Below are 26,422 nucleotides of genomic sequence, written 5' to 3'. Positions count from 1 at the left end.
CCTGAAAAACTTATGGTCTCAACACAAACACAGCCTGGAAACAATTATACCACTCATTCCATGCCTTCAAAAGGAATTTTTGTGGTGGGCTCAAGCATGCCAAAGAAACACGGGTCTCCCTTTCTGCATACCTCAAGCAAATCAAACCATCACAACAGATGCTTCAGACTACGCCTGGGGAGCACACATGGCAGGTCAGTACATTCAAGGAAGATGGTCTCAAAAACACATGCACCTTCACATCAACCAAAAGGAGATGCTAGCAGTACAAAATACTCTTACAGCCTTCAAGGACATATTGCATCCAGGTCAACTATTAATAAGAACAGACAACACTACCGTTATGTGGTACATAAACAAACAGGAAGGCACACATTCCTACCCCCTGTGCAGACAGGCAATGACCCTGTGGAACACAGCATTGGCCTTACAAGTACAACTACAAGTGCAATTCCTGCCAGGAAAGGAAAACATTATGGCAGACAAATTAAGCAGGAATATGACAGATCCTCATGAGTGGGAGTTACACCCTCAAGTATTCTCAATGATAGCACGGAAATGGGGACAGCCAGACATAGATCTATTTGCCTCCCACAGCAATTACCAGCTGAAAAAATTCTGCACAAGGACCTATCATCCACAGGCCTGGAAAATGGACGCTCTATCTTTCAGTTGGACAACATTGACAACCTATGCCTTCCCACCTCTACCTCTGCTGACAAAAGTGTTACTAAAAGTCAGAGCAGAGAGGCCACAAATGATTCTCATTGCTCCAGACTGGCCTCGTCAGCACTGGTACCTGCTCCTAAAGAGCCTATCTCATTCACCACCTTGGATCCTACCTCAATTCCCACTTCTGTTGTCTCAACAAAATTACAAGATCCTCCACAGTCAGATCAGGACTCTAAATCTAGCTGCATGGAAAATACCTTAACTAATCAATCTACTCTCCTCTCAAAGGAGGTCCAGAATGTCATCTTGGAGGCCAGGAGACCCAGTACCAGAAAAACTTACTCAGGCAAATGGAAGCGATTTTGTGCATGGAACCAAGCAAAAGGCCTAAATCCTTGCATATTAAATATACTTCAGATTCTACAGTACCTAGCTGATATGTTAAACAGTGGCCTTTCCTTCTCATCCATCAAAATCCACGCCTCAGCTATTTCAGCACAGTACAATACGGATCCTCCCGTATTCTCACATCCTTTACTAAGACAGTTCCTCAGAGGGGCAAAAAATATAAGGCCTCCACGACATCCACCAGCTCCAGCTTGGGACCTTAACTTCGTACTGGAAAAATTGACATTACCTCCTTTCAAACCTGCCTCCTCAGCAGAACTGCAATACTTGTCATGGAAAACAGCTCTGCTTTTGGCTATTACCTTAGCACGCAGGGTTTCAGAGCTACAGGCCCTTATGGCAGTGCAACCTTTCCTCATTTTCCATCAGGACAGAGTCTCTTTACGTACCAACCCTACCTTCATGCCAAATGTAGTATCCAGTGTGGCTTTGAATCAGGCTATCCATTTACCTACCTTCTATCCAAACCCCCAGAATAAAGGGGAGAGACTACTTCACTCCTTGGACATTCACAGACAACTTTGATACTATTTGGACAGGACAAAGTCATTCAGAAAATCTGAACAACTTTTTGTGTCTTATGCTGCTGGTGTTCAAGGAAAGGCTATTTCCAAACAGACTATTTCAAAATGGATAGCCCACTGCATCCGCTTTTGCTATTCATTTCATGGGAAAACAGTGCCAGGATACATCAGATCACACTCCACCAGGGCAACAGCTACCTCAGCAGCATATCTCAGGGGGGTCCCAACCAAGGACATTTTGGAAGCAGCTACTTGGAGTTCAGTGCACACTTTTACCAAGCACTACCACCTGCCACTATACTCTAAATCTAGAGCGGGCTTTGCCACCGCAGTCCTGCAGGGCATTCTAGCCCCTCCTCATTCAGCCTAATACCAGCCACCCTTCCATAGCTTTGGGATTCACCCAAGTGTAATGACTGCAGCAATATGGCACGATGAACATAGTACAGTTTTGTACCTACCATAAATGTAGATGTTCGAGTGCACATACTGCTGCAGTCCAGGTTTCCCTCCCTCCATCCCCTCTCAGGACAGGGCTTATGACAAACACCTCTAGCATACATCCAACTAGGGGTACTCCTATATGGTGTATTATAGCAATAACCCACGCCTGGGTGTGGGTAATGCTGGATTTACCCACGGTTGGCGTGGTGACCAAACAAAGCCAACCGTGGGTAAATACAGCATTACCCACACCCAGAAGTGGGTTATTGCTATTATACCATGACATTATTTAAGAAAAGAAACTATTACTTTTCTTAAATAATGGCATAGTATAATGCCTGTTTACTGCCCTTCCGCAGATGTCTGGCATCCGCGGCAGTTCTGATGTACTGCGCGCCTGCGCAGTACATCAGAGCTGTGGGCAAAAGCAACGGAGAAAACAAGATCTCCGTTGCTTTTTACTGTTTCACTATGTTAAATGGGTTTAACATAGCGAGACAGCTTTAAAATAAGCAACGGAGATGTCCGTTGCTTATTTTAAAACTGTCTCGCTATGTTAAACCCATTTAACATAGCGAACAGAAAAAGCAACGGAGATCTTGCTTTCTCCGTTGCTTTTTAAAACCTGTCTCGCTATGTTAAATGGGTTTAGCATAGCGAGACAGCTTTAAAATAAGCAACGGAGATCTCCGTTGCTTATTTTAAAGCTGTCTCGCTATGTTAAACCCATTTAACATAGCGAGACAGTGTTTTAAAAGTAAAGTTATACTAATGGAAAAAAGTCCAGGCGACCGGACCTTTTTCCATTAGTATAACTCGATTTACAATGTGCACGCTGGCCAATCAACGTGCACGTTTTGGGGAGGGGTCATGGTATAATTGCTTACAACTACTGATTGGGTTTATCTACTTATGTAAGTTTGCATAATATCATATATTGCCTGCCTATTTCGGGGCACCTGACATCTGGGGCAAGAAAAACTGAAGAAAATGGTGTCGGCTGCCTCTTTTATACCCCTGCCGCTATGACATCAGGGAAGAAGCGACGACAACTGACGCCGGACCAAGACTTTGGACCAAGACTTTGGAATTCGGCCGACCAAGGGCCCGCCTGACGGCAGGATAACCCAAGTGTAATGACTGCAGCAGTATGTGCACTCGAACATCTACATTTATGGTAGGTACAAAACTGTACTTTCTTCCTCAAAATCCTTTTCTGTGCTTGTCATTCATACCAGTTGCCCTTTAACCACTGATTTTTCTGGTGTAACGGGTGAGTACTGGTAAAGTGCAAAAAGGAATTTGAGTAGGTATCCTTTCTGTACATTTTTGCAGTGTATCTACCTTCCTGGCTGTTCTTACTTAGTTCTACATCTAAAAAGTGGATCCTTTATTCCTGGAAATGACTAAGAATATGGTGGAACTAACATTATCTATTTTAAATAATTTACTGCACTGTATATGCTTCATGTTAGATTAGTGTCGACATGAGCACAAGTGAGTATTGCTTTAAAACTTTTAAATTTTGGATACTGGGACCTGATAGGTCACTTTTATCAGGTGAAGTAATTTAAACGACACTTTAACACTATATTTATTTGTCAGAAGAAGTCCGGTTAAGATCCAGATGAAAAACGCTTAACATTAATCTGGTTTCAGAGTTCCTTTTTGTTTGTTTGTAACCTTATATTTCAGTACTTGTCAGTACTTTTTACACAGCCTATGTGGCATTTTATGTTAGAATAAAAGCTTTGGGAGTACTGCTGCATTTGGTGTCTGGTGCTTTTGTGGACTTTTCTAGTTTGTTTTTCATTTATTGGTGCTAGTTCGTGGTTTCCTACACAGCACTGACGACCAGCGTGCAGCAATGGATACATCCACACACAGTGACGAACCAGAGAGGGGCAATCTTACTCAACTTTTGGAACTTATGAATGAACGTTTAGAATGCCTGATGGCTAAGGTAGATTCAGCAACCAGGCTGAACTGTAGTGCAAACACTGAAAATACTGACTATGTAGGGTCTTTGACCCAAAATACACAAAAAACAAGTCTTTCCTACCAGATAACAAACAACCAACAGAAAGGTTTAATTGCAGGCGAGCCAAGTCGGACAGACACCAATTCAACAGCAGACAACAATGTAAGGATACTAACACCAGGGCTAAATGTTACACAGGACATCACAAACTGGTTAAGTGATGAACTTAACCTGGATAACCCACAGGCAAGTAACAATAATGACAATTTTAATGAAGGGACTGGCTCTTTGGTTGAAAAGTTGAAATTGTTAGATAACAAACTATTAAAATTAAAAAACTACAACTAGAGCTTAATTACTTCAATAAATGTTTAAAAGAGAAAATAGTACCAAAAGGGTAAAGATATTGTTCGTATCCGATGGGCCTGATTGAAGGGTCCGAGTTCCATAAGGAACTAATAGAATTATTTAACAATCAAGGCTTAGACCTTTTAAAATGTATGGCCAAAAATTACCAACTAATGGTCAACAAACTGGCTTCAGAAACTTTGATTTTGGAAAGAGAAATAAAAGTAGACACAGTATTTAACCGTTATCAATATGATTACAATCGAATATTTACTAGTATAGCACAACAGCTTGATAAATTGAAAAATATCAAAGTCAAAAAATTACAGAGAGACTTAAAAGCTTATGCAGAGGGTACTGCATATCCAAAACCTCCAGGTTCACAGAACAATGCAACTTGGAACAGAGGAGAGCAACCCTCAGGACAAGGGTACCCAACAAGACCCGAACAACACACAGTATCTAATACAAGGTCAGGTATAAGTTTGGATGTGGATGTGAATAACAGCGAAGACTACATAAACGAAGGTGTCGATTTTTGCAGAATGGAGACACTGCTAGGGGTTACAATCATCAAAGCCAACAACCCCCCCCATCATACCACAACCAAAATCAGTGGCATTAACAACAACCACAACAACAAAAAACTACAGAGGGGGGGAGGGGGAACAATTGGAACTCCAACCCGCAATTTCCCCCCAAGAAAAGATACAACACCCGCAGCAACAAGAGGAATTTATATTCCCACCATGTAAAATAGTGTTTAATGGTGAAAGAGACTTCAAAATTTATAATTATACAGAATATCATATTGACGACACCCTAGTTGAACTGTTTTCAAAAGGACTTACATTTGTACCTACCAAGAAGAGTAACCTGGCGGAACTCTTGATTGCTTTTAAATTGTTCATACATAGGTTGAATCTGACTGTATTAATGGGAAACTCATCATAAAGTAACAATGAACTAAGAGTAGCCAGTACATTTAATCCACCATGTAACCCTAGTATTAACATGTTCGAGTTTTTATGTGAACATGAATTTAGGCAAATATTGGCTAATAACAAAAAACAAAGAAACAATGAGAACACAACTACAGAGGAATGACACTTGCTAAAATCATTCAGAAGCCTCCCAATCAGGTTTATGAAACCAGACAAGGGAGGGGGCCTAGTAGTTATGTACAAAGAGGACTACAATAAGAAAATGGCTTTTAGAAAAAGAAACATATGAAGAAGTAAGTTTAAATCAACTCAATATGGCATACAACAGAATTAAAATGTTCATTACTGACCTATATATTGACTGGTTAATACACATACAACTAAGCCATTATTTAACTATGCTGTCACCTAAATTACCACAAGTATTTGAAATACCTAAAATCCACAAAGGGTTGACTGACCCACCTTTTAGAGCATTGGTAGACGCGAGACAGTCTATCACATACCCTTGTGCGAAAGTTGTAGATTTAACACTGAAAAAAAATATGTAGAAAAAGAAAAACAAATTTGTAAAGATTCATGGTCCTTTTTGGACCAAATTAATGCACTAACATTCAGCAAAGAATTCAACTTTCTGACAGTTGATGTATGTGATTTATATTCATCTGTACCCCAAGATTTAAGTATTGAATGGGTAATTGAATTTATAAAAAATAAAGGGGCAACTGATAGACATCAGACTAGTAAAACAACTGTTAGACATCATATTGAAAAAATTACATCTCATTTAACAACAGACTGTTTCTTCAAAAAACTGGAGTAGCCACGGGGTCCCCAGTAGGGGCAACTTTTTCTAACTTGGTGATGGCCTACTGGGAATCCAACTTCATTTTTCAAAGTCAGTGGAAAGAGAAAATTGTTTTTTACACAAGATTCCTGGATGATATCTTCATTTTAATTAATGGTGGCAATGCCACAGCTGATGGTCTAGTAGAATTTTTTAACTCAACAGGTAACTTCCTAAAGTTCACTAGAAACTTCCAGGAACAAAGGATCCACTTTTTAGATGTAGAACTAAGTAAGAACAACCAGAAAGGTAGATACACTGCAAAAATTTACAGAAAGGACACCTACTCAATTTCTTTTTTGCACTTTACCAGTTCTCACCCATTACACCAGAAAAAATCAGTGGTTAAAGGGCAACTGGTATGTGCAGCTAGAATGACAAGCACAGAAAAGGATTTTGAGGAAGAATGTAAGTTACTGCATGAAATGTTCAGACATAGAGGTTATCCTACAAGGCTCCTATCAAACATCTTTCAAGAAGTTAAAGTAAAAAGAAACTTAGGGATTTACAAACCGATCTTGGATAATTACACAGTTACAATAACAAGTGTTACTAGTACTGAAGCATTAGACACAGAACAGGAGGAAAGGTTGTTCAAAATACCAGTTGAACAACCTATGAATAACAGTAAAAGCTTTTCTCTTTCATTTATTTTTACATACAGTCCTGTTGCAGTAGATACTCAGAATACAGTAAGAAAATATTGGTACTACCTGTCAATAGATAAGGACATATTTAACAAAATAGGTGAATTTCCTGTTATTACTTTTAAATGAGGGTTCAACTTGAAGAACCTACTAGAAACACCTTATAGACCTATAAAGAGCAATGCAGGTACACACAAATGTGAAACGTAAATACTGCCACTATGTAGATAGTGGGAACTCTTTTGTTATTAGGAAAGAAAAATGTAATATTCGAGAGACATACAATTGTAGCACTAGATCGGTTGTATACTTGGCTCAATGTCAACAATATCCGGCATTTTATGTGGGTAAAACCGATCGCTGAGAGATAGAATCTATGAACACGTATATGCAATCAAAAAGAGGAAAACTGAAAATGCTTTAGCTAGACATTGTGATGGAAATGTTGAACACAATTTTAAATTTAAGATTATTTCACACATTAGTCAGTTCACAGAAAATAATAAAAAAATACACTGATGATAGTCTGGTTAAATTACTATTAGAAAGAAGTGAACTTAATTAGCAGTTACGTCTAGATGCTAGTAAAGAACCGGGACTAAATGAAATGAGTTCTATAGCATGTGTACTGAAACTTAGGAGCTTGCTCAGATAAAAGGGACAGGTTACCCTTGAGCTCTTATAATTTTCTTATACACATAGATAAGATTATCAATATGCATTGAAACATAGGAGCTTGCTCAGATAAAAGGGACAGGTTACTCTTGAGCTCTTACAAACTCTACAAATATATTGAAAGATCACATAACATGGTAATGAACACTGTTTCACTGGTGAATGACGAGAACTAGACTTTCAAGCAGCACACCTCCCTACTTGTAAATGAATTACATTATTATTTATATGGATAACATATTTTCTGTTTGTTTATTAATATGTATTACCTATTTTTTTATTCAGTTTAATGTTTATGGTTAACTTATGTTAACATATTATCACTGACATATTCTTAAATACAAAAATAATTATGAACCTTAGTTTCAACATAACAGTTGACCCTAAGGATTTTTATATACAGTAGGGATGTGGTTAAAATAGAAAACAGGTCAGTTTAGACTACATAAGTAAATACTAGATCATCACTAGCACTATATGCACGTAGTCTAAGGACACACAATCGATTGTTGAGTACATGACACGAAGGTCGTCAGTATTTGAGTATTTCTATTTATTATTTATTACTTTATTTTCACTTTTATTTACATTTTTCATTTTAACAACAACCTGGTGTTGAACCTTAGAAAGTATTTAGTAAACAGAAGATGCTATTCACCATAGTCCATTTGGACAACTGGTTGCAGATTTACCAGTTGACTACTATTGACATTGTGTATAGTATTAGATTATCAGTAAGGAACTGACAGAATATGGTCAGAGTAACGTAACTTTCTTAAATTGTAAACTATATATGTGAACAACAGATTACTATTAACAATATATGCACTAAGCCCGATTATAAAAATTGGTTTTCATAAGTATGATATGACAGCCGCAAACAACGGAGTATTTCTACTAACTGCATTGCGGTGAACATTAAGATGCATTTACTAAAAGGAAGACACCACTTATATTTTAAGTGAAATACTAGGTGCTGACTTATTTTTAACCATTGAAGATAACAGATACAGTATTACTTAACTGGTAGGAAATGACTAAGAATATGGTGGAACTAACATTATCTATTTTAAATAATTTACTGCACTGTATATGCTTCATGTTAGATTAGTGACGACATGAGCACAAGTGAGTATTGCTTTAAAACTTTTAAATTTTGGATACTGGGACCTGATAAGTCACTTTTATCAGGTGAAGTAATTTAAATGACACTTTAACACTATATTTCTTTGTCTGAAGAAGTCCGGATAAGATCCGGACGAAAAGCGCTTAATATTAATCTGGTTTCAGAGTTCCTTTTTGTTTGTTTGTAACCTTATATTTCAGTACTTGTCAGTACTTTTTACACAGTCTATGTAGCATTTTATGTTAGAATAAAAGCTTTGGGAGTACTGCTGCATTTGGAGTCTGGTGCTTTTGTGGACTTTTCTAGTTTGTTTTTCATTTATTGGTGCTAGTTCGCACTTTTTTAATTTGTAAACAACAACGCAGCATTACCTCAAAGTAGGATGTAATTCACCATTACCTATTGTAAGTTTGTAATTGCATATGTTATTTATTTAGTAAGTAATATAATACCAGTTAGGCCATAATTCACTTTCAGGGGTGACCCAGAAGTAAATGTAGGATCATGTATTATAGAGTTCGGGAGTAATGGAATTCAGACTCCTGTTGTAGTTTGTACATAAACCCTTATTTTATGATGTGTTGTAAACAAAATGTATTCTTGTATTTAGGTTTTCTATTGAAAAAGGAATTGCGGGTCAGGTAGCCCGAACGGGTGAAGTTTTAAATATTCCCGATGCCTATGCAGATCCACGCTTTAACAGGTATAGCAAATATATTACTTTTCAGTACCTTTGTAGCTTATATTAAATTCATAAAATCCTAAAGGAAATTGAACGTGTTACCAAAGAAAGCAGTAACTTTTTTATACATTTCATTTGAAACAAGGAGTTATTGCAGTAAATTACAATTGTATTTGTTTGCTTCCACTCACTTTAAGTTGCTGTGCTTAACAACATACATATTCTTTAAAACAGAGTAGATGATAATTTGTGATGCTTAAACACAAAATAATTGCATAAAGAAATAAATAATTGTAAATATTTTTTGCAGATTTACTGCATCTTGGTGGGTATTGATCTGTTATGCTGAATCATCTTTTGACAAGAAGTTGTGGATTTAGTACTTTTATACACTGTAGCATTTAATGGTAGTTTGACAACTTTCCCTGCAGAAGTATAGAAAGGTTTGTAAATGTATCTTTGTCGGTTATATATCAAAAGAATGCAAACTGTCTCAAAATGCTTTCTTAAGGGTATGGCTAATGATGACATTAGTACTGGGACTGCTGCTGTTTTGGCTGAAGCTGCAGTAGTATCACTAGCTGAGAATCATATTCTTTGCTTCTGAATAATGTTACAGTTTGCATAGAAAAACACACAGATTTAAAAGTTCATTTCTGAACATCTCTCTAGTAGTGCCTTTAGTATAAATTGTTCTGCTTGCCCTTTGTTTTGCAGATATTTTGAGAGAATGACTATGTCAGTGGTTTAGATTTTGAACAAAACAGTGTAAGAAACTTCTTTGTGTTGGAGATTTTCAGTCTATATATCTCTAGTTAATCACTGTATATTAACGAGATCAGACAATAGTAGTAGAAGTAGCGAACTTAAACTTGTCTTAAGTAAAAAAAAAAAAATATATATATATATATATATATATATATATATATATATATATATATATATAAAAATATGAAATATTGTGCAGAATTACTAAGTATTTGAAAGTATCCAAGCAAGGCAGGCAGTCTGTTTCCAGTCGAAAATACTTTATTAAGTACACAAATATCAGGCAAGGGAGTGGTTTATTGTGCTGTAAAACAAAGGGATATTGGTGCACATGTTAAATTCAAATCCCTTCCCCCATAAGTGTGACATTTGAGCTGGTCTTGCCCTACTTAGTAGCTGTCATAATAATGTAACCCTTATGTACTTTAAATAAAATTTATAATGATGTGGTACCTCTTATTTAACCAGATTATTAAGTCTGTGATTTTATCCAAGACAATATACTACATGGCTGGAAATATATCAACCTTAGTCCATTTGGCAATGAAAAATATATATATATAAATATATACATATACACTTTGCATGTAAAAAATCAATTATAAAAATCATATTCTATTTTCATAACCTATTTGTTTTATTTATCAACTTTCTAGTCCTTCCAGGAATGGGTCATCTTTTCAGGGGAGACCTGAAGTGGCATTCGTAGTGACTTGGGAATATTTGGCAATGGCAGTTGGAAACCTCCCCTACTCTTTTGTCTTGTTGTTTTGCATCACAGCCATTAGGTGGCACCATCGGACTGCTGCTGACTTGGTTGCGAGAAATCCAAGATGGAAGATGTCATGTGATGTGAAGCTTTGTATATTTTGGAAAAAGCATACGTATCTAGAGGTGACTGAACCTATTGGAAATGAGAAAAAATATTGTAACAGAGTTAGGTGGGGAGTGGATTACCAACACAGAAATGATGAAACCTGAGAGAGAAAATGGAGTAGAATCAAGATGGTGTGAGGAAGCTGATCATGTTATAGTAACAAAAACAGAAAAGAATGACAGTTTCAGTGGAAAAAGCAGTGGATTTTGATAATAAAGAAGCAGAAAAAAACTCTTGTGTGTTCAGCTGGTAGAATAAGTAGTTTTAAGGGCACATATTGGTAATAGGGTATGAAAAAAAATCTATTAATGCTGTAAGAATGGGAAAAGAAGCAGATGTGGTAATAGAAGTATACAGCAACAGACTTGCAAGTGAGCAACTGAAAACTAAGAAGTCTTTTGTAAGAATTAAAACAAATAATGACTTTTGTTTAAAAAGATATGATATTTCAGACAATGTAATTGTCTTTACGATTTAGTATAAAAGACATAAGAGCATTAGTACATTTGGGGACTGTGGACTTCTATGAAGTGACTTTTGAAACATTTGGGTTATTAGAAAAAAATCATAGAAATTGGAAACTGTACCAAAGAAAGACTATATACATATTTATTAAAAAATATACACTCACACTACAGTCCATCCAAATATTCAAAATAAAAAAAAAAATGCTAACCAAACTAAAACCTGTTTCACTTACCTCTGACAAGCTACCAAATGAATACCTCAAATTAGCAGCTGATGTCATCTTTTACAGTGTATCTATCTTGATCAATAGATCCATCCCTGAGAAGTACATCCCTAAAAATTAAAAAATTTCCTATATAATACCTCTCCACAGAGGTGGCTGCTCAATAGAACTTTCCAACTACAGACCAATATCTGTACTATCACCCCTCTCAGAAATCTTGGAAAAATGTATCCACACGTAATTACTGGACAGTCCGTTAAGAAAAAATCTCCTAATCAGTTTACAACATGGATTTTGACCCAGCCACAGCACCACAACTGCCCTGTTAAGTTTCACCAACACTGTAAACCAACACAGAAGTGACAGACAACCCGTCTCTTCTATTTTTCTAGATATGTCAAAGGCATACAATATCCCATCAAAAGCTCTTGCATGAGTTCACATCTGTAGACATACATAAAGAAACCCTCTCCTAGTTCCACAACTATCTTTCTGATCACCAACACGCTGTCAAGTGGCAAAATGATCTTTCTACCCTACTAGCAGAAGTCACACAAGTATCCATACATGGCCCACTTCTTTTCTCTGTCTTCACTAACAAACTTCACACTGAAACCAGCCTTGCCATTATCATGCACCACACAGATAACTCCACTGTCATCTGCAATGCACCCCCCTGCCAGAACTTCAAGAAATCACCCAAAAATCCTTTTCTGCAGTAGAAACTTACCTGCACAAGTTTAACTCATTCTAAACCCTAACAAAACCAAGTTAATGCTTTTTCTCAACAATCATCATAAATCCTAAAACCTTAGTCAGCACTTTAAAATATTCTCATCTAACAACATTATAATCAAGCCAACCTCAGAAACCAAGCTCCTAGATGTCACCATTGATAACAGTTTGAGATTTGACAAACATGCATCACTAGTTATTAAAACTGCCCATGTAAAATTAGGTTCTCTATATAGAATAAAGACTTACCTCACTAACTCATCTAGACAAGCTACTGCCAGAACCCACTTATTATCCACACTAATGTACGCCTCTCCTAAATTCACAAAACTCAAAAAACAGACCTGAACAAGCTAGAAACATGCTACCATAACATAGCCAAATTCGCCACAAACCTACCTCACAGAACCCATCACTGTGTTGCTCTCTGACAACTAAAATGGCTTGAGCTATCCAATATCCTATCCTAAAACCAACTAATACTAACCCACTCTATCATATATATAAACATGACAAATGTCCAGCTCTCCAAACCCTAGTACAAACCCACACCAATAATAAACCCCTGAGATCCTCTAACAAATTACTGCTAAAAGTTTGTAAATCCAACAACAGCTTTGGGGACTCTCTTTATTAAAATCACATCTCTAAAACATGGAACTCCATCCCACAGAATATTCTTAACAATAGTAACCCCACTCAGTTTAAAAAGCTGCTTAAGTCTCATCTAAATGACAGCTAGTTATGTTCCTGCTCATCCCCAGGCTGAACAGATTTATTTTTCTCAATCTCCATTCCCCCTATAACTGTATTCTTTATTAACATCCTCTCTTCCCATTTCTCAGATCAGCTCCTGGGCCCCTTATAATATTACCCATACCCCATTCCTATATTTCACAAGATTCATCCTCTTCTTTTTCTTTTACTATCCACTCATCTATATCCTCAGCAGAATTTTGTACATGACCTTCACACTGTTCTCCAGTATCATTAAGGTTGTCCATGACTATGATAATACTGCAACTACACCTTTTTTGTACCTTGTGATTACCTTTCCTCATTGCTCTTTTGGAAATGTTTTACATTAATGATGGCCCCAGAGTTCTTTAAACTAATTTTTATATATTTCTGCTACTGTCTGGCCTATTTTTTACTCTGTGCATAACGAGCATAACTCCTTCATATTGAGCTATATAACTGCTTACTGTAATTGTCTCAGGTGTATACCTTAAAGTTGTATGTTTGTTTTAGTTTGTCTAACGTGTTATAGAAATCTTATAGTTGTACTTTGTGTGTTAGTTGCATAGTTTACATATGGAGCTTTTCTCCCTGAGCCTTCGCTGAAAATGGGCTACTTCCAGTTGGACCTCCCCAGTAAACAAATGTCAAATAAAACAATAAATAAAATTAACAATTAATATTAAAACATATTAGTTTGTTGTTATACTCAATAATTCATGTATTAACTAATAAATAAATAGATCAGTAAATGAATGAATTCCTCACTACTAAGGCAACAGAAAGTAGAATCCATGCACCAAAAAATCAAACTGTTGCACCACGGCCAGTAATGTGCAGACACAAAAACAGATAAAATCTTATAGGTTTGTTTTTTGAATAAAACAAGCAAAATTGTTTGATAAAAACCTTGTCATTGACGAAAGGAGCATAAAAATAATACTCAATAGATAAAGTATTTTTCAGTCCTTGTCGTTGACAGTATAAAACGGCTTTTTTTCAATGATAAATACTCACAAGTTGTTCCATATATAGAAGATAAAAAGTCCCAGAAAGAAGTGAGGTTACATCCTCTGGATGTCAATAAAAACCTGTTGCCCAAAGGTATATTTACAGGCAAAATTCATTAACCAAATAAATCTCCAGATTTGGCGCATGATCATTGGTCACAAGTTACTTTAAAAGCTCAGCATCTTTCTCAATCCCCTACGATCTGAAGAAGGTGAAAACCGAAAGCGCTTATCGTGTATTTGGGGTCCTTTGTTTTGGAATTATGTCCACATTTGTCAACAAATTTTAATAACAGAATTTCATTACCACTTGGTATTCCACAAAGGTGAAGATTTATTTGGTTAATGAATTTTGCCTGTAAATATACCTTTGGACAACAGGTTTTTATTGACATCCAGAGGATGTAACCTCATTTCTTTCTGGGACTTTTTATCTTCTATATATGGAACAACTTGTGAGTATTTATCATTGAAAAAAAGCCGTTTTATACTGTCAACGGCAAGGACTGAAAAATACTTTATCTATCGAGTATTATTTTTGTGCTCCTTTCGTCAATGACAAGGTTTTTATGAAGCAATTTTGCTTGTTTTATTCAATAAACAAACCTATAAGATTTTATCTGGTTTTGTGTCTGCACATTACTGGCCGTGGTGCAACAATAAATAAATAGATGGTTGAGTTTATAAAAATGGATGAATGCTGTTGTAAAATATCAAGTTAAAATCAAACTACACTATAATAGCCCTTCTCTTCAAAACAGTAACTAGTGACAAGGAATCGTTAACTCCAGGGTTAACAGAGGCATTAAACCTCAACTACCAAATGAATTTCTTGAACTCTAGTAGTGTATCAGTCACCCATCAGAACAGAAACCATGACTTCATAACAAAAAATGGAAACATTTTAAAAGTAGAACACCCACAACTGTGTCTGAAAAGAGCATTTGTAAACCTTTCTTAATGCACTAATTTGTTTTATTTTATTTATTTATTACAGTTTGATGACTGGGATGGTCCACTAGGGCTGGAAGAGCCCGTTTTCAGTGGAGGCCTGCGGAGAAAAGCTCCACAGGATATAGACAATTATACAAAAGTTATACAAAAGTAATAAAGTAGTAGAACAGTGGAAGCATACATAAGATAATATGCAGTTACTTAAAAAAGACATGCCCTTTCTAATTCTAGGTAATGATTTCCAAAACAAAATTAAATTCATATATTCTAAACATTATTTAAGAAGTAAAGGCATTTCAGACAAAAAACATGTATATAAACATTTATGTACAGAAAAAAACAAGTGTTTTTTGGAAGTTAGTGAGAAGGAGAGGTGGGAGAGGTAAAAGGATGGTGTATGGTGGAGAAAAGGAGTGGGTTGAGGGGAAGTTTATGAGGTATAGGGTAGGAGAGGAAATAGAGACAAAGGGTAAGAGAGCACAGTGATAGAAGGCTGAGGTGTGTAGTGCATGGGAGATGGTGTTAAAGAGTTTATGTGGTAGGGGTACAGGAACATTCCCACTTTAAAAGGAGGTGAGATTGGAGAAGAGTTTTGAAATTTGAGTGACTGAGTATTTCAGAAGTGGTAGGGAGAGAATTCCAGAGTTTAGCTAGGGAGCAGAATAATAGTAGGTGGCCGGGGGGGGGGGGTCGACGAGGCTTATATATGTTTAAAAGATTGTGGTTTTCTGATCTTAGAGAGCGGTTGAGAATGTAGGGGGTTAGAGAGGTGGACAGAGAAGGACAATTAGAGGGTTTGAATATGAGCTTGTGAGCAGTAGTAAGTTTAAGGAGTCTGAGGTAGTTAGGAAGTTTGAGCCATTGCAAAGAATGGAGAGAGAGAGTGATGTTATGAGTTTCTGGAGTTGGTGGAAAATTTGGAGGATTTTATTGTAACAGGCTTCCAGCTTGGCCTGTAAGCCTAGCTAAAGATTAGTGAATAATGGGGCGCTGTACATAAGAGAGGGAAGGTAAGTAGAGGTAAGGGTGTGTCTGGTGGAGGGGGTAAGGTACCGATTTTATCTATACAGGAGGCCTAGTTTTTGGTGAGTTTTTTAAGTTAGTTTGGCTATGGATGTCAGATTTTAGATTTTCATCAATTATGACACCGAGAAGTTTGGTATGTGATACTATTTCTATGTGACTGTTATTCTGAGTAATTACTGTAAAAGAGTTTTTGTCTATACTGGTGTTTTTGGATGGGGAAGAAGATCATTAACTTTGTTTTACTGGCATTTAAGGCAAGGTGATTACTATGCATCCATGATTCGATGTTAGAGAAGGCTAACTGAGTTTTGAGAAGAAGGTCAGTGTCTGCTGAACAAATAATAGTCGAATCATCAGCATATTGTATTAGTGTGGCATCGGAGAGAGACTGGTGGAATTTATTAATGAAAATGTTAAAGAGGAGGGGGCCAAGGACACCGGTAGGGGTGTGTAGAAAGGAAGAGAGTGAGTTTTTCCATTTGACAGCTTGCCGTCTTTCAGAGAGGTAGCTAGTGAACCAGGTGATAGGAGGGGAGAGGTTTAGAGAGGAGAGTTGGGATAATAGTAAGGGGTGAGAAACATTATTGAAGGCTTTGGGAGAGGTCAAGGAACAGCGTAGAAACTATTTTGCCTCAGTCGCTACCAAGGTTTATGGAATCTAGAACGTAGAGGAGGGCAGTGATGGTACTATGCCCAGGACAGAAACCATGTTGTGTGGGGGTTAGTAGGTTGTTTTGGGTCAGATAGGACATCATTTGGGATTAAATACATTTCTCCATGATTTTTGATAGTGGGGAAAGGATGGCTGTGGGCTGAAAGTTAGAAGTGTCAGTGTTTTTGCCTTCTTTATGGAGTGGAATGATAAAAGCTTGTCTCTAGAGTGAGGGGATGTATGATTCTAGTATGGATCTGTTTATTATGATAGAGATGGGATAGGCGATGCTGTCTGCAGACAGTTTGAGGAAAGTTATGGGCAAGATGTTCTTCGTCTTCCCTTGCTGCAGTCCTGACAATTGGGTATAGTCCGCGTCCCAGTCGGCCCGAATACCAGAGGCTGGCGTCGGTCATGGCGCCTTAGACTGACGCCAGTACGTCAGGGTACTAATGCGCATGACCGACGTCATTTCAGTCTTTTTGCCGCATGGTCCGATGCAGAAGCAATTTTGCGAGTGCAGGTTGGCGTTCTGAGATTTTCCGAAACCGGAGTTTCAGACCGAGTACAGAGTTGGCTAAGAACATTTTGGTTTTTCTTGCCTCAGTATATTACCGGATGTCAGAAAAAGTAAATAACTGTATTTCTTGTGGGAAGCAGATACCGCATAGGGATTATCATACATTGTGTATACCTTGTTTAGGGCCTGAGCACGACGTTGTTGGTTGCCGCTCTTGTGCTAGATTTAATAAGCGCACTATTAAGAGGAGGCTTGATTGTGCTAGGTTAGTGTTTGGGAAGCGTTGCAATTATACTATGCCGTCGGATGCTCCGGCGCTTCATCTAAGAAGCGCAAGGACAAAACAGTGAAGTCTAGGGTGAGGAACCGGCAGTCCCGGACGCCGGTCCTTTAGAAGGCTCAGGAGAGCCAGAGGTTTTGCCAGGAGTCTCTATGGAGTCTCAGGCAGATACTTTACTGTTACAGGATGTGCCCTCTCAGGAAGTAGGCCAGTCTGGTCACTCTTCTCAGGTAACTGTTCTTCCCTCTCTTCCCAAGGTAGTTAGGGCCTCTCCTTCTGTTTCCAGAGCTTCTTTTAGAGGAAGGCCAAGTTCAGCTTCTGTAGGGGCTTCTCCTAGCATTTCGGGCTCTGTGCCTAAGAAACATATGCTTAAAATGGCTGAAGATTTGATTACTCTGATTAGAGGTTCTATGCGCCTCCTGATAAGAGGCCTAGGGTGGAACAGGAGTTTGATAGTTTTGAACAGTGTTCACAGGCTTCAGAGTCTTCTGTGGAAGACTTGCAAGAGTTTCCTGCTTATTCTGATTCTGATGTGGATGATTCCACTCCTTCAGCTTCTCCTCCTGAGGATTTTTCATTTTCAGAGACTCTTCACTCCATGAGGGAGCACTTTAAATGGGAAGGCCAAGATTACTCTGACTCCAGAAAAGGCTTAGGGAATTCTTGTTTTGCCTCAGCATAGGCCCTTAGCTATTCCTCCTGTGTTGAATGTGGTGGAGGATGTTTTGCAGAGGCTTCTCTGAACCCTGATTCCTTGCCTCCTGCTCCTGTTAAGCCTGATAGGTATTATAGGGTGCCGAAGCTCATAAGTATTTGTTTAAGAGTCCCAGGGCGACCCAGAAACTGTTTCTCAGGGGCCTAAAGGTGTTAAAGCTTCTGTTGTTAAAAATCCTGTCCCTCTGATAAAGAGGCAAGGGCTTTGGATAGGTGGGGTAAGAAAGTATATACTTCTTCCACTCTAGCCATGAGGCGTTGAATTGTCAATTTCATATGCTGAAATATCAGAATTATCTCCTTTCACAATTGAAATCTAAGGTGGATGCTTTGGCGGAAGGTATTGAGTGTAAAGAATTGCTGGATTTGGTTCATGTGTCTGAACAAGTGGGTAAGCATTCTTTGCAGTGTGGTTTTGATGCTGTTCAGGCCTCCTCGAGGGTGGCTGCTACTAGTTCTGTTCTTCGCAGACATGCATGGTTGAAGGATCAGAATTTAGCTGAGCATGTTAAGACCAGGATTTTGGATGCTCCTTTACAGTCTGATGTGTTGTTTGGACCGCCTGTGGAAGCAGTTTTAAAGAAGATGGAGGACAAAGCTAAGTCTATGCAGACTGTTAAAGATTTTGTGCAGGAGCAACCTCCGAAGATTAGCAGAAATTGGCCTGCTAAGGGGTGGACATATCCTGCTTATGGTTCCCAGTCTAGGGGTAGATCTAGACGTGGTAGGGGCAGGGCTCAAGGTTCGTTTAGGCCTAGATCAGACAGTTCACCTGCTCAGACTTCTGGTGAGGGCAGGGGTCAGTCCTGCAGACCCAATGACCTGCCTTTTCAGCTGCCAGTGGACTCTCGTCTGGCAGCTCCTTTGGGAGGAAGATTGTCTCTTTTCAAAGAAAATTGGGATTTAATCACTCAAGACAGATGGGTGCTGGATATCATTCATCACGACAGATTTTATCTCCACACGATGCGCCCTTCCAAAGGCATGCCAGATGTTCCTCCTCCACAAAGAAAAGAGGCTCTCAAGCAAGTTTCTCAGTTACTCCAGATAGGGGCTATTCAGCCAGTCCCTGTATCAGAAAGGGGATTTTATTCGCCTGTTCCTAGTACCAAAGAAGGGGAACACGTGGAGACCAATTTTGGATTTATCTATCCTCAACACTTATCTGGACATTCCCAAGTTCAAGATGTTGACGTTACAGCAACTGTTACCTCTGCTGGGCAAGGATCACTGGATGGTAACTTTGGATCTCAAGGAAGCTTACCTTCATGTGCCCATAAGGCTAAGTTGCAGAAAGTATCTGCGGTTCGAACTGGAGATTTTCATTATCAGTTCTCTGCATTGCCCTTTGGCTTATCTAGTATTCACAAAGGTTCTGGCTCCAGTGATAGCTTACTTCAGGCTTCAAGGCATTCAAATTTATCCTTACTTGGACGACTGCCTGATTCTGGCTCAAGAAAAGGAACACCTTCTACAGCATCTGGAATATGTCATAGCAGTGCTAAGATGCCTAGGGTATTCTGTGAACGAAATAAAGTCCAGTCTAGTACCCTCTCAAGACATGTGCTTTCTGGGTGTGAGACTGAATACAGCAGCCCAGATGGCCTTTTAACCCGGACAAACAAAAGAGTCTGTCACTTTACTTCCATCAACTATCTCATCAGTCCGTGCTGACTGCAAGGACAGTCCTTCAAGCATTAGGGTTCATGGCATCTTGTATTCTAGTGCTTCCCAATGCCAAACTGCATATGAGGAAGCTGCAATGGTATCTCAAAATGTATGGACACAGCACTGCCAAGATTTGGACACTGTCATTCAAATAATACCTTGCCTTCAAAAGGAATTCTTGTGGTGGGCTCAGGAATGTCACCTAAACAAGGGACTCTCTGTGACGATTTTAACGACAGATGCCTCGGACACTGCTTGGGAGCTCATCTAAATGGAAAGTGGATACAAGACAAGTGGCCTGCCAGACTACAGCATCTACATATCAACATGAAGGAGATGTTAGCAGTCCAGTTTGCATTGATGGCGTTCAAGGAGTTACTTCTTCCAGGGCAGGTGTTGATTCTGACAGACAACACAACTGTCATGTGCTACATCAACAAGCAAGGGAACACATTCTTATCCTCTATGCAGGCAAGCAATGATTTTATGGGAGACTGCGTTAAGCCTGCAACTGACTCTTCAGGCAAGGTTTCTGCCAGGAGCACAGAACCCACTAGCAGATGTATTAAGCAGACAAATCATGGATCCCCCACAGTGGAAACTGGATCTTCATGTATTTCAGAAATTGACAGTGTCATGGGGAACTCCAGACATAGATCTGTTCGCTTCTCCACTAAACCACCAGCTGCCAAGGTATTGCACAAAGGGGTTTCATCACACAGCTTGGAAAGTGGATGCTCTGTCTTTCAGTTGGAAAAACCTTCATGTCTATGCCTTTCCACCTCTACCTCTTCTTCCAAAGGTATTACTAAAGGTCAGACAGGACAGGCCAAGGATGATTTTGATAGCTCCAGATTGGCCTCGACAACACTGGTACCCACTTCTAAGGAGTCTTGTAAAGAAGCCTCCATGGCCTTTACCTCTGATTCCTCATTTGTTATCTCAGAAGGACGGTCATCTGCTCAATGTCAAGCTTCAATCTCTTCATCTCACAGCTTGGCATATTCTGTGTTGAAGCATGGTAGCTCTCAGCTTCCTCAACAAGTTTTAAATGTAATTATGGAAGCTAGAAGGCCTAGTACTAGGAGAAAATGGAAGAGATTTTTATTTTGGAGTACAGCAAAGAATTTGGAGATTTCAGAGCCTAATTTGAGTGTGGCTCTTCAATATCTTACTGAATTATTGGACAAAGGTTTGTCCTTCTCTTCCATAAAGATTCATGCTGCAGCAATTTCAGCTCACTATGATTGTGACCCACCTTTGTTTATCCTTTGTTCAAGCAGTTTCTTAGAGGGGCAAAGAATATAAGACCCCGAGCTCCTACTCCTGCTTGGGATCTCAATTTTGTGTTGGAAAAACTTACTCTACAACCTTTTGAGCCTGCAGCTACTGCTGAATTGAAATATTTGTCATGGAAGACTGCTTTTCTGTTGGCTATTACTTCTGCAAGAAGGGTGTCTGAGTTGCAGGCCCTTATGGCAGTAGAGCCCTTTTGATTTTCCATAAGGACAGGGTATCATTACGTACTAATCCTTCCTTTATGCCTAAGGTGGTTTCTAGTGTGGCTTTAAACCAAACTATTCATTTCGTTTTTGCAGATCCTCAAAATAAAGGGGAAAAGATTTTGCACACTTTAGATGTACACAGGCAATTGCGTTATTATTTGAGCAGGACTAAAGATTTTAGGCAGTCTCAGCAGTTACTTGTTTCTTTTGCTTTGAGTTCACAGGGCAAGCCTGTGTCAAAACAAACTATTTCTAGGTGGATTGGCTTTTGCATTGCATTTTGTTATTCCCATCATGGCAAAGAGGTTCCAGCTGGGATTAGGCCTCATTCCACTAGGGCTACTGCCACTTCAACAGCATTTCTAAGGGGTGGCAACTAAGGATATTCTGGAAGCAGCTACTTGGAGTTCAGTGCATACTTTCTCTAGGCATTATCACCTGCCTATATACTCTAAGACTAGAGCTGGTTTTGCCACAGCTGTTTTACAAGGCATGTTGTCAGCTCCTGCTACTTTATAATTTGCCAGCCTCCCTTACCTCTGCTTTGGGATTCTACCCAATTGTCAGGACTGCAGCAAGGAAGAACATAGTACAGTTTTGTACCTACCATAAATGTAGATGTTAGGATTCCCTCCTTCCCCTCTGTGTTTCAGGGTGGTTGTGTAGGTGAGTTTTCATGCTTATATTTTTTGTATGTATTACTGTATATATTGTACATGTTTTTTGGTGCAGGTTGTTTTTGGGACTTGTCTTTTTGGGTCTTCTGACATCTGGGGCAAGAAAAGACTGAGGCCCCCCCTGCATGGACGCTCTGTTGGAGTGCCGCTGTGAACGGCGTCAGCCTTATACTCTGGTATTGACTATACCCCAATTGTCAGGACTGCAGCAAGGGAATCCTCGAACATCTACATTTATGGTAGGTACAAAACTGTACTTTATCTGGGGCAGGGGAGCATGGTTTGAGTAGAAGGAGGAGCTTCTTTATTTTGTTTGTAGAAAAAGGGGAGAAGTTAAAACTAGGAGTAAGGGTAGTCAGATTGGGTGGGGATGCAGGGGAGTTGGTTAAGAGAGGAGGTTGAGAGTAGTGAGAGAAGCTGGCAGTAAGTTTAGCTATGGAGTCTATGAAGAAGGTGTTGAAAAATAGAGACATTTTCTAGATCAGTATGATTTAGGTTAGGGGATGGATTATCCTTATTGCCTGGGTGGAGAAGGGAGGAGATGGATTCCCAGATTTTTCTTGGGTTGGACAAGTGTTCTGATTGAAGTTTGCTATAATATGATTTGTGGTCCCTGATTATTAGCTTTTTAACAGTGTTACGGAGTTGTTTAACTTCAGTTAGGGCATGGGGTAATTTATTTGTTTGGTAAAGTTTCCACTTTTTGTCTCTGAGGTGCATGATTTGTTTAATTTCTTTGATTAACCAAGGGGAGGATGAAGCTTTAACTCTTTTAGTTTTTAGTGGAGCAAGTTTAAGAAGGTTCTGGAAGGTTTTATTAAAGTAATCAATGGCATTGTCAAGAGGCAATGTTTTTACGAGTGACCAATCTGTAACTTTTAGGCAGTCTATGAATATTTGTGGGTTGAAATTGGAAAGGTTCCGAGTGTTTTGAGGGGGGAGGAGTGGCGATTAGCAAATGCAGGAAGGTGGTTGCTAAGAGAGTCAGGAATGGTGCCGGTATCTGAGATAAGGTTTGGATGCGACACTAAGATCCAGTCAATGATAGTACCAGTGGTTCCACCTTTGTTTGGCCTGGTAGGAGTCTATTAATTGGGTGTAGTTGTAGAGGTTGATATTTTGGGAGGGAGATTCAGAGTTTATCGTGGTCCAGTTTATGTTTATGTCACCTAAAATAACTGTTTAGTTTTTGATGTTAGTTGAAAACCAGGAGAGTATGTCTTTAAGTATAGGGATGTTGTTGCCTGGAGGAATTTAGAGGGCAGCGATGCATATGGATTTGTGTTTGTTGAGTTTAAGAAGGGCAATACAGAGTTCAGAATTGGCGAATTTAGGAATAGGATTGGTGTAGTGAGTAACAGTGTAGGAGGAGGAGTAGAGTATAGCTACTCCGCCACCTTTTTTGTTGGGTCTGTCAGAGCGTAGCATTTGGTAACCAGGTGGGAGGAATTTATTTTTTATATTAGGTTTAAGCCAGGTTGATAGTACTAAAATGAAAAATGTTGGGGGTGAGGGAAAGTGGTAGATGGAGATGAGAGTTGGGTGTAACGTTGGTAGGGCCAGGGTTGGGGTGGATGTCCCCAGAGAGAGAGACAGTGAGTCTGTCCAGTGTGAGTCTAATATACTTTGTTATAGAGAGTGAATATAAGTGATGATGTATGGTGTATTTAGATGAGTGTGAAGGGAGAGAGAGAAGAGGATGGGGTAGGATGGGTAGCATTGTGAAATGAAATAGGAGGGTAGTGTTTGAAGAATAGAGCTCATGGACTGTAGAGGAGAAAGATGAAGAGATAGTGTGCTTGAGGTTTGATGTATAATGTGAAGGTAAAATGTAGGAAGGGTTAGTAAGGTAGGTAAGATAGGAAAGAGTTGAAAGTAGAATAGTGATTATTATTATTAAGTTAAAGGAGTGTATTGAAGTCTGAGGCATAGTGTGGGTAGGCTTAATTGAGATTGGGTTGGTGATGGGAGGGGTTAGGAGGTTGTCTAGGTGATTGGATGCTTTGGAAGAGTGGAAGGACATATGGATAGAATAAATGTAGAGGTAGGTGGAAATGGGGGTGGGGTACTGGAGCGGAGTGAGCTCATGCGGTAGCGAGGGTGAACAGAGTGGGGCTACATCAAGAATAGCAGGTTCCTTAGTATAGTTTTGTGAAAAAGATTTAGACAAATAAGCCAATTTTTGTTATAAGGATGGATGGGAGGCATATGAGAGCAGAGGGAGGTAGTGTGAAATAAGACAATAAGAGTAACTAGGAGCTTGCTATGGATTTACAAGTCTAAATTTCAACAATTATCCAGGAAGTATGTGAATTAGGTACAATTAAGGAGGTAATAGAGGGCTAGCTATAACTACAGAGGTTGTGGGGAAACTGCTACAGGGATGGGGCCCAACTGCAAATAACACCGGGTCTGCTACCAAGCCTGTTAACACAGTTATTTTGATAAATATGAACCTGTTGTTTAGCAGATACCCAGTTGATTTATCCAGATTTATCCAGTCAGTTGTTTGGTGGTTTCCAGTTGGTTAGGATTCCCGATGCAGTGGATGCGCTGTGGAATAAAAAGATAGGCAAGGTTAAGTCAAACAGCAGTAGAATAGTAGTTATTTGCAATGAGGATAAGGTGAAGACTATATTTGACATTTATACTTGTTTATAAACGCATTAGGGAGCAGTGTTATAGTTGAATAGGTCAAGTAAATTGATGGGAGGATTAGAGCATAGTACTACTTGCAGGTACAGTAGTTAATGGGCACCAGGATTCAAATAGCTATGTAATGCTCTGGGAGAGTCTTAACCTCCCAGTAGTTTTGGGATAGATGCAGATTTGAAGCTACCAGAGTCCAATTTAGTACATGGCCACTAGGTGGCTCTATTTGCTAGGTAAAGGGTAGTACATGCACAGTAAACCCGTTTTGAGGGGCAAAAAACAGATGCTGCCAGACTGAGATTAGGTAGTTAAAGTATTACAGTTTATAAAAAATGATACGCTGTAGTTCTAAGGAATGGCATTCAATATGAGCATAAAACTAAACATTACCAAAAATTTATAAACAAAGTTATGAAACTCATAGCTAGCTTACCTTACAGCCCGACAGTGAATGCAGACATCCAACCAAACCCTGGCCCATCCCCACCTGCTAATTCCAGTTCTCAAACTAATATTCCTTCTAAGATAACACTGGCTAATAGGCCCCTAATTCTCTCCTGACCTCCCAACTAAATATCAGAAGCATAAACAATAAGGTCCATAATCTGCATGCCCTCGTAGCAGTTTACTCCCCAAATGTATTATGTCTTTCGGAGACCTGGCTAAAACTGGTAACTAAAGACAATGAGGTAATACCACAAGGGTAAGTCATACTTAGATTAGATTGTGCTACTAGGAAGGGTGGTGGGGGGGTAGCTGTACTCTATAAAAATACACTAGATGTTACTACGGTCTCCCTACAACCACCCAAGTTTAACAATGCAGAAATTCTTATTATCAAACTACAGATTAACAATAGCAAATACATAAACATTGTCTGCATTTACATTCCCCAGGTAATAATACAAACACCCTAGAGGACATCCTCCACTGGTTATCCAGTACCTACCCCCTAGAACCTATGATGCTTGAAGATTTTAACATTGATTGGAACACCTGTTCCTTAGAATCTCCTCTAAAACCAGTCAGCCTACACAGTTTTACGCAGCTTATATCCTCCCCCATCAAGATAGGCAAGCCCAATAACAAAGACAGCATCCTAGATTGGATACTTATCAACAGCCACCCCTATATGTACAAGTCAGGGACCCTCTCAGATGACCTAAGTGACCACTTACTTGCATACGTTATCAAGCACAAGGTGGACAATGCCCTCCAGACCACCTTAAAAACCATCAGAAATTATAAGAACTTCAACTCCACCAATTTTCAAAATAAACTTAAAGCTTGCAATTGGTCAATCCTAAAGTACCTTTCACTGGATGGTGCAGTAGCGTACTTTAATTCCATATTCCTTACTATTCTTGATTCTCATGCTCCTGGTCACTCCATTAGAACCAGTACAAAAATTGCCCTGTGGTTCTCAAAAGAGACCAAATCTAAAATCATAGTTAGAAATAAGGCATGGAACAAATGACGTGCCACAAAAGACACACTAGATCAACCCCGATACCGACAGCTAAGGAATCACACAAAAAAATCTATTATACTAGACAAAAAAAACATCTGCTACCATCTTCAACAGAAACATCACAACAAACCTCAAAAGTTTTGGGCAGGAGTAACCAAATTTCTTCACCCAGGACAGTCCTCCACT

At 39.0% G+C, this 26,422-nt stretch overlaps 1 protein-coding gene across 2 annotated transcripts in view; it reads left to right on the top strand.

Moving 5' to 3' along the window:
- Positions 1–26,422, top strand: part of PDE10A (phosphodiesterase 10A) — a 4,065,478-nt gene that overhangs the window by 3,039,793 nt on the left and 999,263 nt on the right. For both annotated transcript variants that reach the window (XM_044069581.1, XM_044069571.1), the window contains exon 12: positions 9,227–9,319. In XM_044069581.1, coding sequence (XP_043925516.1) covers positions 9,227–9,319 — 93 coding nt within the window. The remainder of the gene's footprint in view (positions 1–9,226; positions 9,320–26,422) is intronic.

The sequence above is a fragment of the Protopterus annectens genome, chromosome 1.part0, assembly GCF_019279795.1.
Source record: "Protopterus annectens isolate FY-2018-M chromosome 1.part0, PAN1.0, whole genome shotgun sequence".
NCBI classification, from domain to species: domain Eukaryota; kingdom Metazoa; phylum Chordata; order Ceratodontiformes; family Protopteridae; genus Protopterus; species Protopterus annectens.
Note: the sequence above shows the minus strand (reverse complement) of the source record. Positions and strands in the feature narration are given on the sequence as shown.